At 42.0% G+C, this 15,986-nt stretch overlaps 1 protein-coding gene across 5 annotated transcripts in view; it reads left to right on the top strand.

Annotated features, from left to right (window-relative positions):
- Positions 1–15,986, top strand: part of LOC140489164 (SUN domain-containing protein 2-like) — a 113,088-nt gene that overhangs the window by 55,520 nt on the left and 41,582 nt on the right. For all 5 annotated transcript variants that reach the window (XM_072588400.1, XM_072588398.1, XM_072588402.1 and 2 more), the window contains one exon: positions 827–904. In XM_072588400.1, coding sequence (XP_072444501.1) covers positions 827–904 — 78 coding nt within the window. The remainder of the gene's footprint in view (positions 1–826; positions 905–15,986) is intronic.

The following is a 15,986-nucleotide window of genomic DNA, read 5'->3' as shown; positions in this document are numbered from 1 at the left end:
AAAGTTAAAAATCACATGACACTAAGTTATAGTCCAACAAGCTTTTGGAGTGCTGCTCCTTCATCAGTTAGCTAGTGGAATAGGATCATAAGACACAGAATTTATAGCAAAAGATCAAAGTGTCATACACTGACACTGGGTGGACCCTTTGGGGGGGATGATGTGGACTTGATGGGCCGATGGCCTGCTTCCACACCTTGGGGATTCTGATTCAAGGAGCTATGGAATTGGACCCCAAGATTCCACTGTGTATCAGTGCTCTTAAGGGTCCAGCCATTTACGCAATACCTTCCTCTTGCATTTGACCTCCCAAAATACATCAGCACTTTTTGAATTAAAGTCCATCTGCCAATTCTCCACTCAACTTTCCAGCTGATCTATATCCCACTGTATACTTGATAATCTTCCTCAAAATCCACAACTCCACCAGTTTTCATGTCTTCTGCAAGCTTGCTAATCAGACCACTAATATTTTCATATATATATTGCACTGAGACACTAGTCACAGAACTCCAGTCAGAAAACTATCCCTCCATAATTTACCCCCTGTCTTCTTTGGCCAAGCCAATTTTGTATCCATCTTGCCAACTCACCATGCGATTTGATCTTCTAGACCAGTCTACCATGACACACCCTGTCAAATGCTTTAGTCAAGTCCATTACACAATATCTGCTGTATGGTCATGTTCAAAACATGAGTGTACTTTGAGCCTTGAATATATTGTGCATATTGCCTAGCTCACTCCATTGATAAATATTCTGGAAAGGATTTCATTTGTACAAGAAAAAATATTTGATGTAATGTTTTGTCTTTATCTTCCCCTAGAATGATATAGCCACTATCCGGCAACAGCAAGATATGCGAATGGAGCAGCTACTGCTAAAGGTTAATAGCCAAACTGAGGTGAGTTTCGTAATTCTGTATTGAGGTCTGTCAGTGACTATGAAGTTAATTGAATAGTTGGTCAGCAATGGTTAAGATGTGTTTTGAAGAAGCTTTATGTTTACTATTGCTTGGGAGGCTTTGAACTTTGAAGATTTGTGGAGGAATTTATTTCCGGTTTGGTCGGCATACCTGGAATGGTTCCTGGAAAAGGAGGTCATTGATGTTCATTTTGGACATGGAGATTTACTCTTGACAAAACCTCCTTGAAATTCTTGATCTGGTGATAGCAGCTTGCTTTGCTGTAGACCTTGCTGTGGCTGGTTTCAAATAATCACTGGTTTGGAGATGTTCTTGCGTTTCATAATTTATTTGGATAGAAACCTGTTAAAACAATTGAGTTGGAGGGAAGACCACAAAGAGCAGGCTGAGTTGGAGGGAAGCTTGCCTGGAGCAATTCGTAACACAAAGTGCAGGGCTTGCAATGGAATACCCAATAGACTCTGTCTTTGTGATTTTTGAAAATAATCTAATTACTTATTTTTAAACAACAGATTTTAGAGGCAACTATACATGACTAGTGGCTTGACTACATCCCAGAAACAGATTCTGAAACATCCTTTAGTTTATCTTTTTGTCTTCAAGAACAACCCATTGGCCAAAGTGCTTTTTTCCCTTCCTTTTTCAGAAAGCCAATCCCTGCACGAAAACTTCTACTTTCCTAAAGAATGTGTGTTTGTCTGCCTGTTTATAGGGATAGTCATTTATACTTCATTGTTGTTTACTCTATGTTAAACAATTATTGCATCTTTGCTGAATAAGTTTTGGTTTGATAACTAAACCCATAATAAGTTTATTAAGAAACTTGTTTAATCTTGTTTTAAATATGTATTTTATCCTATATTGTGACCCATGGGGTAGTGAGATGATTGTACACTCCTTCAACCTTACTCATAATGTAAAGTGGGGGGCTTACAATGGAATACCCAATGGGCTTCATCACTTAATTGAAAGGGGGCTGCTAGCATTTGGAAACAGGAAGTACACCAAGTTTCTAGTGCATTATTATGTTAAAATGGCTATGGTAGTTGCTAAGAATTTTTTGGAGGTTTAAGATTGACTCCTTAATGATTTGAAAAGAAAAACAAGGTTAGCCTAACTGATTTTGTTGAAAAATGTTTTAGATTTAAAATTGGAAAGGAAATATGTTAAAAGTAAGATGAAGAGCACTTAAAAGAAATTAAAAAGAAAAGGAGAGAACAATTCAGGCCACTGAAAAAAGGAATACCAGCTGTCTGTGTGGAGTTTGCATGTTCTCCCTGTGTCAGTGTAGGTTTCTGATTGATGATCCTTGTTCCTCTCTCAGTACAAAAATGTGCAGATGAGGTGGATTGGACATGCTGTATTTCCCTGTAGTGTCTAAGGATGTGCAGACTGACTTGATTAGACTTGGGAAATGTGGGATCTGGGTGGGATGCTTTTTGGAAGGTAGGCCTAATGGCATCTATCACCACTGAAGGGTTTTATTGATTCTATTCTATGATCTTTGAACGGATTGCTGGAAGTTGGGATTTATCAGGGTACAAATCAGTTCAGAGAAAGGAGCCATGTCAGAGTATAAACAGTCAAGTGCATCTGTAAGCCAAGTAGAAACACTTGTATGTGCAGGAAAGTAAACTTCTCAAAACTCAGTAAACTAGGTTCCACAGAGTTACATAAAACAAAAAATTGAGGAGCTAGAAGTCATAGTCATGCAGTACGGAAACAGACCCATCAGTCCAACCTGTCCATGCTAATCAGGTTTCCTAAACTGAACAAGTCCAATTTGCCTGCATTTAGTCCATATCACTCTAAACCTTTCCTATGTATTTGTTCAAATATTGTTACCACTTCCTCAGGCAGTTCATTCCACACATGAACTACTCTGTGGAAAAAGTTGCCCCTCATGACCTTTTAAATCTTTCTCCTCCCACCTTAAAAAATGCCTTCAAGATTGAACACTCTTACCTTTGGGAAAAGACCTTTCGCTGTTCACCTTTTCTATGCCCCTCATGATTTTATAAACCCCTATAAGATCACCCTTCAATCTCCTATGCTCCGGGGGAAGAAAGTCCCAGCCCATCCAACCTCTCCTTCCAGTCCCTTTTGATTTTTTTTTTGAATGCTCTCCAATTTTAATAATATCCTTTCTATAGGAGGGCAACCAGAACTGTACACAGTACTCCAAAAATGGCCTTGGAGTACAGCCACAACATTACGTGCTGACAGCTCAACAATAGCTAAATCAATTTATCTTGCAAGTAGCTGAGACATAGATGACAATAATTTATTTTTACAGCATCCAGAACTAAATAAAACACCACAAAAGCCCCTCACTGTGGTAATCTGAGGACATGAGGGCAGACAGTTGAAGGTTTGGTCAAAAGATTTTCAGGAGAACCTTTTTAAGAAGAAATGAGAGTCAGGGTGGTTTTAGGAAGAGAGATCCAGGGGTTAGGCAGCTGAAGGAGTGGCCACCAATGTTGGGGTGATTTAAAATCAGGATGTTCAGACGGTCAGAGTTAGAGGAGTGCTTTTTGTCATGTGGTTTTATATCACATCCAGGCATTTAGGTTCAAGACAGATTGGTTGAGAAGGTGACGCCAAGAACAGTCTTCAGGCTTGGGTTTCTTTTTAGAACACCATTCATTATCTATCGTGACTAATTACTCCAATACATACTATTCAGAGACAAACCAAACTCTAATTTTGTTATTACTTTATTCAAAGGCTACTCCATAAACTCTACTGCCTACTGCTTGTTGTTCTACTCCATATGCTTCTTTACATTCACATGGTTAGATTTCACCCTTCTGTCTCCATCCCCATGCATTAAGCTGAAGACATTTATCTTAACTCCACCCCTATGGTGTTATTTATGCCCAGTGAATAGCAACTCTATTACATCATCACCATGCTGCTCCAGGGTCCTAAAGTTCTTACACAGCGGATTGAAAACATCTTGAGGGCTGTGGGCTAACCGTGATTGCAGAGTTGAGGTTGTGGAGGGATTTGAACATCTTGAAACAAAGCTTTGCTAAGCCTAGGGTCAATCAGCTAGCATGGGATATTGGTAATGGGATGAGACTTGATGTGAACAAGCACATCAAGTTTATGGAAGATACTCATACCTTTGTCACTTTCAGACTTGACTGAGGGATTCAGCAGGAGGTGGACAATGTTTTGGAGGTGGAATTAGAGGTTTTAATAATGGTATGAAAAGGTGGTTGAATATATGACACTCAGATTGTGGCAAGTCTGATTCCAAATATTGCCAGTTAGAAGCCTGCACTCCATTGGCAGTCTGTTGGACTTGCTGATTCCAGGTTAGGATGGTGGTCAGATTCTTTTAAATATTCTCACGGTCTCTAAGGTAACACCGAATTTAGACAGTGACTCCAACTGAGAAGTAAAAACAAATTACTGGAGAAACTCAGCAAGTCTGTTGTATTTGTAGGTAAAAGTGAGGACTGTAGTTGCTGGAAACCAGAGTCTAGATCAGAGTGGTGCTGGGAAAGCACAGCAGGTCAGGCAGCATCCGAGGAGCAGGAAAATCGATGTTTCGGGCAAAAGCCCTTTATCAGGAATAGAGGCAGGAAGTCTCCAGGGTGGAGAGATAAAGAGGGGGGAGCGGGGGGGTGGCGCTGGGAAGAAGGTAGCAAAGAGTACAATAGGTGAATGGGGGTGATAGGTCAGAGGGGAGGGGAAATGAGGAAACCGGTGAAGTCCACATTGATGCCCTGGGGTTGAAGTGTTCCGAGGCAGAAGATTAGGCGTTCTTCCTCCAGATGTCAGGTGTTGAGGGAGCGGCGGTGGAGGAGGCCCAGGACCTGCATGTCCTCGGCAAAGTGGGAGGGGGAGTTGAAATGTTGGGCCACGGGGTGGTGGGGTTGATTGGTGCGGGTGTGCCAGAGATGTTCCCTGAAGTGCTCTCCAATGTAGAGGAGACTGCATTGGGAGCAACGGATACAATAAATGATATTGGTGGATGTGCAGGTGAAACTTTGGATGTGGAAGGCTCCTTTGGGACCTTGGATGAAGGTGAGGGAGGAGGTGTGGGCACAAGTTTTGCAATTCCTGTGGTGGGCAGGGGAGGGTGCCAGGATGGGGAGGGTGTGTTGTTGGGGGGCGTGGACCTGACCAGGTAGTCACGGAGGGAACAGTCTTTGCGGAAAGGGGTGGGTAGGAAATATATCCTGGTGGTGGGGTCCATTTGGAGGTGGCGGAAATGTCAGCGGATGATGCAGTTAATGCGAACGTTGGTAGGGTGGAACGTGAGGACCAGGGGGGGTTCTGTCCCTGTTACGGTTGGAGGGGTGGGGTTTGAGGGCGGAAGTGTGGGATGTGGATGAGATGCATTGGAGGGCATCTTCAGCCACGTGAGAAGGGAAATTGCGATCTCTAAAGAAGGAAGTATTGTGTAGTATTTGTGGAGAGAGAAACAGGCAGTCCTGCAAATGGTGGCTCAGCTGGTGATAGTCAAATATCATGGATATATATTAAGGATGGCCCACAAAATTCCTACAGCATGTCATGTTGGAATCTGGAAGATCGAAACATCTTTACGAACTAGGTTTTCATTAGACACTGGTAAAGTTTTGTAAAACCTGCCATATATGCCAAGTTATGGGAAAGCTGCAACATGCAAACAAACTAATGCTTTTAACTCTTTCACCACATTTTGAGGAACCATTTAGTAGAGTGTTGGTGGATTTTAAGGGACTTTTACAGAAAGCAAAAGCAGTGCACTTAAAAATCCTTACTATCTTGGATATGGCAACTTGATATCCAGAGGCTGTACCCGTTTCAACAATGTCTGTTCCAATAATGGAAGAGAATTTAATACAGCGCTTCACTCAGTATGGATTTATCAATGGTGATTCACTTGGACCTAGGTTTCCTGTCTAGGACTTTTCAAAAAATTAGGAGTAATCTGGATATAGCCTCATTATAGTTTTATAGTGTTGGTTCCCTAAAAAGTGAGGATGGGTGTTAATGGTCATATTAATGAAATTGTGGATGTAAATCACATTCTACATCACAATTACCTGTAAATATATTTCATCTAACTTACTTTTGAATATTGATTTTTCAATTTTGAACCAGTAGCATATGGGGATTTTCTGGGTACCTGAATGATTTAGAGTCAGAGTCATACAGCATGGAAACAGATCCTTTGGTCCAATCGGTCATAGAGATGTACAGCACGGAAACAGACCCTTCGGTCCAACCCATCCATGCCGACCAGATATCCCAACCCAATCTAGTCCCACCTACCAGCACCCACCCTATATCCCTCCAAACCATCCCTATTCATATACCCATCCAAATGCCTTTTAAATGTTGCACTTGTACCAGCGTCCACCACTTCCTCTGGCAGCTCATGCCATACACGTCCCACATTCTGGGTAATCCAAGATGGAGGATGGGAAAACTTTCTGGCTTTAACAACTACTCCTTTTGAGGGACTTTAGGTGTTGGAGGTGATTTCCTCGAATTCCAGGAGCAGCAATTCCTGTTTTATATGCTGTTGCATTGTTTTGGAACTTTGGAGAAAAAAATGTCAAAACAACAGGGAGAAGAACAGACAAAGGAAGCACATGGTGAGGTCAGTGCAGGAGAGAGAGAGAGAAAGAAACTGACACCACAGTGTACCTGCACAGTTACTGCCTTTGCTGTTTGAGTTCATGTATGGTCCATGCTGACCATAATCCCAAACTAAACTAGTCCCACCTGTCCGCCCTTGGCTTGTATCCCTCCAAACAATTTTTATTCATGTACTTATCTGAATATCTTTTAAACATAATTGTACCTGTATCCATCGCTACTTCTAGAAGTTTGTTACAAAAATGACCCTCTGTTTTTAAAAAAGAAAATCCCTCCTGTCTTTAAGTCTTTTTTTCTTTCCTTAAAAATATGCCCCAAGTCTTTAATTAATTATTAACTTATAAATATTTTTGTTGGCATGGTGAGTTATAGTAACAATTGGAGAGAATGAGCCCCCAAGATATGAGTTTTTCTTTACTTACGGCGAGTTTTAGGTGGGCAAAGTACACATTAGGCTTTCCGATGGAAGATTTTGGGTTTTTTTCAATTTAGACAATAGACAATAGACAATAGATGCAGGAGTAGGCCATTCTGCCCTTCGAGCCTGCACCGCCATTCAATATGATCATGGCTGATCATTCCTAATCAGTATCCTGTTCCAGCCTTATCTCCATACCCCTTGACTCCACTATCTTTAAGAGCTCGATCCAATTCTTTCTTAAAAGAATCCAGAGACTGGGCCTCCACTGCCCTCTGGGGCAGAGCATTCCACACAGCCACCACTCTCTGGGTGAAGTAGTTTCTCCTCATCTCTGTCCTAAATGGTCTACCCCGTATTTTTAAGTTGTGTCCTCTGGTTCGGCACTCCCCCATCAACGGAAATATGTTCCCTCCTGCCAGAGTGTCCAGTCCTTTCATAAGCCTATACGTTTCAATCAGATCCCCTCTCAGTCTTCTAAACTCAAGGGTATACAAGCCCAGTCGCTTCAGTCTTTCCGTGTAAGGCAATCCTGCCATTCCAGGAATTGACCTCGTGAACCTACGCTGCACTCCCTCAATAGCCAGAATGTCTTTCCTCAAATTTGGAGACCAGAACTGTACACAGTACTCCAGGTGTGGTCTCACCAGGGCCCTGTACAGCTGCAGAAGCACCTCTTTGCTTCTATACTCAATCCCTCTTGTTATGAAGGCCAGCATGCTATTAGCCTTCTTCACGACCTGCTGTACCTGCATGCTTGCCTTCATTGACTGGTGGACAAGAACACCCAGATCTCTCTGAACAGCCCCTTTACCTAATTTGATACCATTGAGGTAGTAATCTGCCTTCCTGTTCTTGCCACCAAAGTGGATAACCAGACATTTATCCACATTAAACTGCATCTGCCATGCATCGGCCCACTCACCTAACTTGTCCAGGTCACCCTGTAATCCCCTAACATCCTCATCACATTTCACCCTACCACCTAGCTTTGTGTCATCAGCAAATTTGCTAATGTTATTGCTGATACCATCTTCTATATCATTTACATATATTGTAAAAAGCTGCGGTCCCAGCACGGATCCCTGCGGTACCCCACTGGTCACTGCCTGCCATTTCGAAATGGAGCCGTTAATCACTACCCTTTGTTTCCTATTAGCCAACCAATTCTCTATCCAACCAATTCTCTATCCCCAATCCCGTGCGCCCTAATTTTACTCACTAACCTCTTGTGTGGGACTTTATCAAAAGCTTTCTGAAAGTCCAGGTACAGTACATCCACTGGATCTCCCTCGTCCATCTTCCGAGTTACATCCTCAAAAAATTCAAGAAGATTAGTCAAGCATGATTTCCCCTTCATAAATCCATGCTGACTCTGTCCTATCCTGTTACTATTATCCAGATGTGTCGTAATTTCATCCTTTATAATAGACTCCAGCATCTTTCCCACCACTGAGGTCAGACTAACTGGTCTATAATTTCCTGCTTTCTCCCGCCCACCCTTCTTAAAAAGTGGCACAACATTAGCCGCCCTCCAATCCTCAGGAACCAACCCCGATTCTATTGAACTCTGGAAAATAATCACCAGCGCATCCACAATTTCCCGAGCCACCTCCTTCAGTACCCTGGGATGCAGGCCATCAGGTCCCGGAGACTTATCAACCTTCAGACCTAACAGTCTCTCCAACACCAAATCCTGGCAAATAGAAATTCCCTTAAGTTCAGGTCCTTCAGCCACTTGTTACCTCAGGGAGATTGCTTGTGTCTTCCCCAGTGAACACAGATCTGAAGTACCCATTTAATTCCTCTGCCATTTCTTCGTTCCCAGTAATATATTCCCCTGCTTCTGTCTTCAAGGGCCCAATTTTTGTCCTAACCATTTTTTTGCCTTGGACATACCTAAAAAAGCTTTTACTATCCTCCTTTATATTCTTGGCCAGTTTACCTTCGTACCTCATTTTTTCTCTGCGTATTTCCTTCTTACTAATCCTCTGTTGTTCTTTAAAAGCTTCCCAGTCCTCCGTTTTCCCGCTTATCTTCGCTAAGTTATACTTTTTCTCTTTTAACCTTATATGTTTCTTTACTTCCCTTGTCAGCCACGGCCGCCCATGTCTCCTCCTGGGATCTTTCTTCCTTTTAGGAATGAACTGATCCTGCATCTTCTGCATTATACACAGAAATATCCGCCATTGTTCCTCCACGGTCTTCCCTGTTAAGGTATTAAACCATTGAACTTTGGCCAGTTGCTCCCTCATAGCTCCATATTTCCCTTTATTCAACTGAAATATTGTCACTTCAGATTGTACCCACTCCCTCTCAAATTGCAGATTGAAGCTTATTGTATTATGGTCACTACTTCCCAATGGCTCCTTCACTTCGAGGTCACTGACCAATTCTGGTTCGTTACACAATACCAGATCCAGAATCGCCTTATCCCTGGTCGGCTCCAGCACCAGCTGCTCTAAAAATCCATCTCTGAGGCACTCCACAAAGTCTCTTTCTTGAGGCCCGATACCATCCTGATTCACCCAGTCTACCTGCATGTTAAAATCCCCCATAACAACTGTAGTAACATCTTTGTGACAAGCCAATTTCAGCTCCTGATTCAACTTACCTCCGACATCCAGACTACTGTTTGGGGGCCTGTAGATGACTCCCATGAGGGTCTTTTTACCCTTAGTGTTTCGAAGCTCTATCCACACTGACTCTATATCCCCTGACTCTAGGTCCGCCCGCGCAAGGGACTGAATATCCTCCCTTACCAACAAGGCCACCCCACCCCCTCTGCCCGTCAGTCTATCCTTACGATAACACATGTAGCCTTGAATATTCATTTCCCAGGCCCTGTCCCCATGAAGCCACGTCTCAGTTATCCCCACAATATCGTATCTGCCAATTTCCAAAAGAGCCTCAAGCTCATCCACCTTGTGTCTAATGCTTCGTGCATTCATATATAGAATTTTTAATTTGTTACTGCTCTCACCCTTCCCCTCAACCCTTATTTCACTCAACTTTACAGCATGATGCCTTTTCCAGTTTTCTGCCTCCTTGATACAGTTGTCTTTCTTGACTTCTCTTGTTCTAACTACCCCTTCAATTTCCTTTTTAAACATCCAGCTTGTCCCCTCCCCCCCGCTACTTAGTTTAAATGTAGCGGTGTTGCAGCAGAAAACCTGCCTGCCAGAATGCCGATCCCTGTTCTATTAAGGTGCAAGCCATCTCTCTTGTAGAATTTATGGTTACCATAAAATATACCCCAGTGATCCAAGAACTTGAAACCTTGCTTCCTGCACCAGTTCCCCAACCACACGTTCAAGTCCATTATCTCCCGGTTTCTGGCCACACTAGCCCGAGGAACTGGAAGCAAACTGGAGATAACCACCTTGGACGTCCTGCTTTTTAGCCTTCTTCCTAGTTCTGCGAAGTCTCGCTGTAGTATGTTCCTCCTCTTCTTCCCGACATCATTTGTGCCGACGTGTACCACCACCTCGGGCTCTTCACCCTCGTCCTTGAGGATGTCCTGCACTCTGTCTGCGATGTCTTTCACTCTAGCACCAGGAAAGCAACACACCATCCTTAAATCCCGTCTGCTGCCACAAAAACCCCGGTCAGTTCCTCTCACGATGGAGTCCCCTATTACCACGGCTCTATGTGATGTCCGACTCTTCCGCTCTGCTTCTGCGGCAACTTTTGATTGACAAAAATTTAGGGAAAACATCTATAGCGTAGAGAGAACCTTTTTAGTTTTGGTTTGTTTGGGCAGTGCTACAGGGCTTTTTAGCTGAACGTGGCTGTGTGAAGCAGTTGCTCTTGGAGAAGGGGAAACGATAGTTCACATTTGTTTAAAAATAATGACTTGCAGTTTTAGCTATTTGGAATATTCTATACAGCCTGGTCATCACGCTACTAGAAGGATGTGGAAGCTTTGGAGAGACTACAGAAACTGGTTACCAGGATGTTGCTTAGTTTGGCGGGGTGGGTGGGGAGAGGTGATATTAACTTTGAGGAGAGATTGGATAAGCTTGGTTTGTTTTCATTTGAATGTTGAAGAATGAGAGCTGACCTGATAGAAGTTTACAAAATTATCAGAGGCCTGGATAGTCAGAGTCTTTTTTTTCCCAGGCTAGAAATGTGAATTTCTAAGGAACGTAAGTTTAGGGTAAAAGGGGATAATTTTGAGATGCTAGGGACAAGTTTTTTTTTGCATAGAAGATTTGTAAATATCTGGATATTGTCAGATACAATAGCAACATTTTAAGAGGTGTCTTGACAGGTATATGAATAGGCAGGGAATAGAGGGATATGGACCATGTAGATACAAAAACCTTTTAGTTTAGAAAGGCATGTGTTGTCACAATCTTCGTGGGCCAAATGGCCTGTTCCTGTGCTGCACTGCTTTGTTTTTGGTTTGATTTAAGGTATTTAGTAATAGTTCAAGGCCATAGGTGTTTGGATAAAACCCTGAACAGATTATTCAAAGCTGAGGATATTTCAGCTTGGTTATATGAAGGCTCCAGGAAGAGGCTATTAGGTTCTCAACACTGGAAGTTGAAATAACTGTTAAAGCAAAGGAGGTGATAGAGAAGGAAATTCTCTCTCTCTGGTGTGAGTACTGTGAAGGTGTGTTTTACAGATAAAAAGTATTACTGTGTATTTTGAAATCTCTTGGCTTACTCTATTTTCTATTGCTTTCTTTGCACAATAAACTCCAGCTTTCTTAAAAAATAAAACTGCAGTATAGCATACTTATAATTCAGTGAGAGACCACCTTGTTAAAATAAAAAGACAAAATATCATTTATCAAACCAGATTTCAGTCAGGTTTTGATCTTGTCCAGTAATAACATCACCTGGCATTCAGAACTCAAGATAATTGGGAAATGAAGCATGTTTTTTTTTTGTGAAGTGGAAACAGGGTTTAACTAATTTATTGGAATTCTTTGAAGTAGCATTTGAATTTGAATCAGTTGTTGTCCCGTATTCAATATTAACTACAGTGAGAAGTGTGTAGCGCCACCATACATAGGTGCCATTCACATTAACCTAAGACCTAAAATTTTAAAATAAAGATCACCTAAAGAAAGTCCAACTTTTCCCTTCTCCGTTGTTAAATAACCCACCTGGATTTCACCAGCCCATGTCATACGGAAGCAAGAGTGCTGCTTCAGGCTGCACCAGCCCGAGCCATACTGCCACTGTCAGAGTCCCACTCTGGGCTACTCCGTTCACCATGCACTGGTTGATGTACTATATTTGGGTGTCCAAAAGTTATTTTATAAGTTTCCATCTAAAATGTTATTGCACCAAATCATAGGGAGCATGATTGTTATATTGGCTAGCTGGCAGAAAGCAGAGTATGTATAAATTGGTTCTTAGAACATTAGAATATTGCTGCGCAGTACAGGCCCTTTGGACCTTGATGTTGTGCCATCCTGTGAAGTTAATCTGATGCCCATCTAACCTCCACCACTCCATTAATATCCATATGTATGTCTAATACCTGTTTAAATGCTCTTCACGTCGGTGAGCCTACTACTGCTGCAGACAGGCCATTCCACGCCCCTACTACCCTCTGAGTAAAGAAACTACTCTTAATATCTGCCCTAAATCTGTCACCCTTCAATTTAAAACTATGTTCCTTTGTGTTGGCCTTCATCTTCTGAGGAAAAAGGCTCTCATTGTCCACCCTATCTAACCCTCTGGTTATCTCATAAAATCTTTTCCACTTTGGCAGGATATAACCAGTGAGGTCTTTCAGAAGTCTGTGCTGAAGTCCACTCTCTTTTTCTAATTAATATGAGGCTTAGCTAATAAGATTGAAAGCATGGTGGGTAAATTTGCAGATATTATCATAGATAGGTAGGGAACATTTGTAAAGATAGGTATGTTGTGAAGAAGACACGATGACCGAAGGTTGTCTTTCTGTGCTATAAATTAAACCGTTAAACAGAAGGAAGTTACTAATAAGTGTAGATAAATTGAGTGAGTGGGTAAATATTTCACAAATGGAGTTGTCCACTTTGAATAAAACCAGACTACTTTTTAAATGATGATCTCAACCTGAAGAATTTCAAGATGCCAAGAGTTCTAGGCTTTCTAGTGCATAAATCTCAAATTTTTAGCATGCAGGAACAAGTGATTAAGAAGGCTATTATAATGTTATTCAATTATTATGAGGGGTATAGAACATCAAAGCAAGGATGTGGATGTTACGTTTCAGTTATATAAGACAATGGTGAGACCACATTTCAAATACTGCTCACAGTTTTGGTCATCTTATTTAAAGAAGGATGTTGGAGGCAGTACTGAGAAAGTTTACTAGAGTGACAGTTGGAATTAATGATCATCTTATGAAGAGCAATTTGACAGGCTGACCTGTTTTCACCAGGGTTTAGAAGCACAAGAGATAACTTGATCAAAATTTGAGAGGGCTTGAATACAAGAGCAAGGATGGACAGCTGAGAATAAGGCTCTGGTTCAATTACATTTGGAATGTTGTCAGCAGTTTTGGGCCACATATCTAAGGAAGCATGTGCTGGCATTGGATAAGGTCTACAGGAGTTTTACAAGAAAGGTCCTGGAGATGAAAAGCTTATCAAATGTAGAACGGTTGAAAATCTGGGTCTGTGTTGAATGGAGTTTAGATGAATGGGGGAATCTCATTGAATCTTACAGAAAACTGAGGGGCCTGGATAGGATGGACATGGAGAAGATGTTTCCACCAGTAGGAGAGATTAGGACCCAAGGCACAGCCTCAGAGTAAAGGTACAATCCTTCAGAATGGAGATGAGGAATCATTTATTCAGCCAGAGAATTGTGTATCTTTGGAACTCATTGCCACAGAAGGCTATTGAGGCCAAGATAGTTGTGTTTAAAGCAGAGAAAGCTAGTTTCTTGACTAGTCAAGGGTTACACAGAGAAGGTTTTGAAATTAGATTAGATTACTTACAGTGTGGAAACAGGCCCTTCGGCCCAACAAGTCCACACCGCCCCGCCGAAGCGCAACCCACCCATACCCCTACATCTACCCCTTACCTAACACTATGGGCAATTTAGCATGGCCAATTCACCTGACCTGCACATCTTTAGACTGTGGGAGGAAACCGGAGCACCTGGAGGAAACCCACGCAGACACGGGGAGAACGTGCAAACTCCACACAGTCAGTCACCTGAGGTGGGAATTGAACCCGGGTCTCTGGCGCTCTGAGGCAGCAGTGCTAACCACTGTGCCACCGTGGAGAAACCTATATCAGCTATGATCAATTATGCTCCTGTATCTTATGGCCTTAGCAAGGTGGATGTGGAAAAGATGTTTCCTCCAGAACTATGGATACTTGTTTTAAAATTAGGGGCATTTTTGTTAACAGATGAGAGAATTTTTATACACACATATACACTTTAAAGGCAGAGGTAGATCCTGGTTAGGTAAGGGAAACTTAGAATATCAGGGGTTAATGGGAATGTGAAATATTGAATGGATCAGCTCTTCCTTGAAGAGCTAAATAGCCCTTTTCTACTAATTCATATATTCACACATTCAGCATTCTATCCAGAAACTTTAGGAAAGTACCAGAAAATCTTCAAAACCATAATGAGGACATACTGTTGTGGTCAAAGGAATATAACTTTTTTTTTGCTGTGCAGGATTCACCTGGCTGAGTGGTTAGCACTGCTGCCTCACAGCACTAGGGATCTGGCTTTGATTCTAATCTCGGGTGATTATGTGTGGAGTTTGCACCTTCTCCCCGTGTCTGTGTGGGTTTCCTCCATCAATCCAAAGTTGTGCAGGTTAGGTGAATTGGCTGTGCTAAATTGCCCATTGTATTCAGCGATGTGTAGGTTAGGTGCATTAGTCAAAGGTAAATGTAGGGTAATGGGGTTGGGGAATAGGTCTAGGTGGGATACTCTTTGGATGGTCAGTGTAGACTTGTTGGACCAAATGACCTTCTTCCAAACTGTGGGGATTCTGTGATTGTATGATATAAAGGTTTTAGTCTTTTTGAATTGGTTTATGGCCATGAAATCAGGGAAAGGTTTTGTGTATGAAAGATGAGTTACCGTGCTGGACTGTATCTATATTTTGAGAAGTTCACAGGAAGCAGCACCTTTTGAGCATTACAAATGACGGTGAAGCATTGGCTGACAAGCAAAAACCCAAGTATTTCAACCAGAGAGCTGAGTGATATGAAAGTCACCATCGTCCAGGAGAACCATAAGGCTAGCCTTTATTAGGGAGCGACAACTGGTGATGAGTTTAACCTGAGGATCACCACACTTTGGGCAACTTTGGGAGGGTGTGATTTTCCTGAGCCTTTAGCCAGTACAGGAATTGAACCCATACTGTTGGCTTCATTCTGCATCGCAAGCTAGCCATCTAGCTAACTGATCCCCAGTGGGTGTTAGTTATCCTGCCTTTACAATGTGAACTATTTCATTCAGTGGTCAAAATAAGATTGGTAAAGTTAGTCACCCAATTGACACCTCAATGGCTAGGAAAAGAATCAGCTGTGTTTAGTGTTGAAGCATTATTTCTGTCAGGAGGGTGAGCAAGTGATGAATACAATCATGATGATAAGGACTAGACCATTCTCAAATTGAACCATTTATTGTTTGATTGTTAGTTTGGTTAGATGTCATGCTTTTGTATTTAGAGGCTACTCATTGAATGTAAGAAGTTGAAGGGGCAAATCAGCGTGTATAGGTTGATATAATAGCTTATTTATCACTTCAGTCCAAAGAAAAACACTCCGGTGAATACAGAAATGTGACTGTGGACAAACATTGAAATTTTTTTCAAAATATTATTTCATTTATCCACTTCACTTTTGAGTATTTAACAGCTAAAGGATTGTCAAGTTTTCTGGACATTACAAAAGTGGTTTCTTTAAAAGAGGTAAATGAAAGTTCACGGTGGACATTAGAGATGTTTTATTTCTTAAACAAAGGCTCCCTGCAAATCATAAGACTGGTGGTCACTGCTTGCTTTGCAGTCTCCCATACTGGGGGCTGTCTGGCTTAGAGAGGTTCTTGTTTTATCTGT

This window comes from Chiloscyllium punctatum, chromosome 18 (assembly GCF_047496795.1).
Source record: "Chiloscyllium punctatum isolate Juve2018m chromosome 18, sChiPun1.3, whole genome shotgun sequence".
Taxonomy (NCBI): Eukaryota; Metazoa; Chordata; class Chondrichthyes; order Orectolobiformes; family Hemiscylliidae; genus Chiloscyllium; species Chiloscyllium punctatum.
Note: the sequence above shows the minus strand (reverse complement) of the source record. Positions and strands in the feature narration are given on the sequence as shown.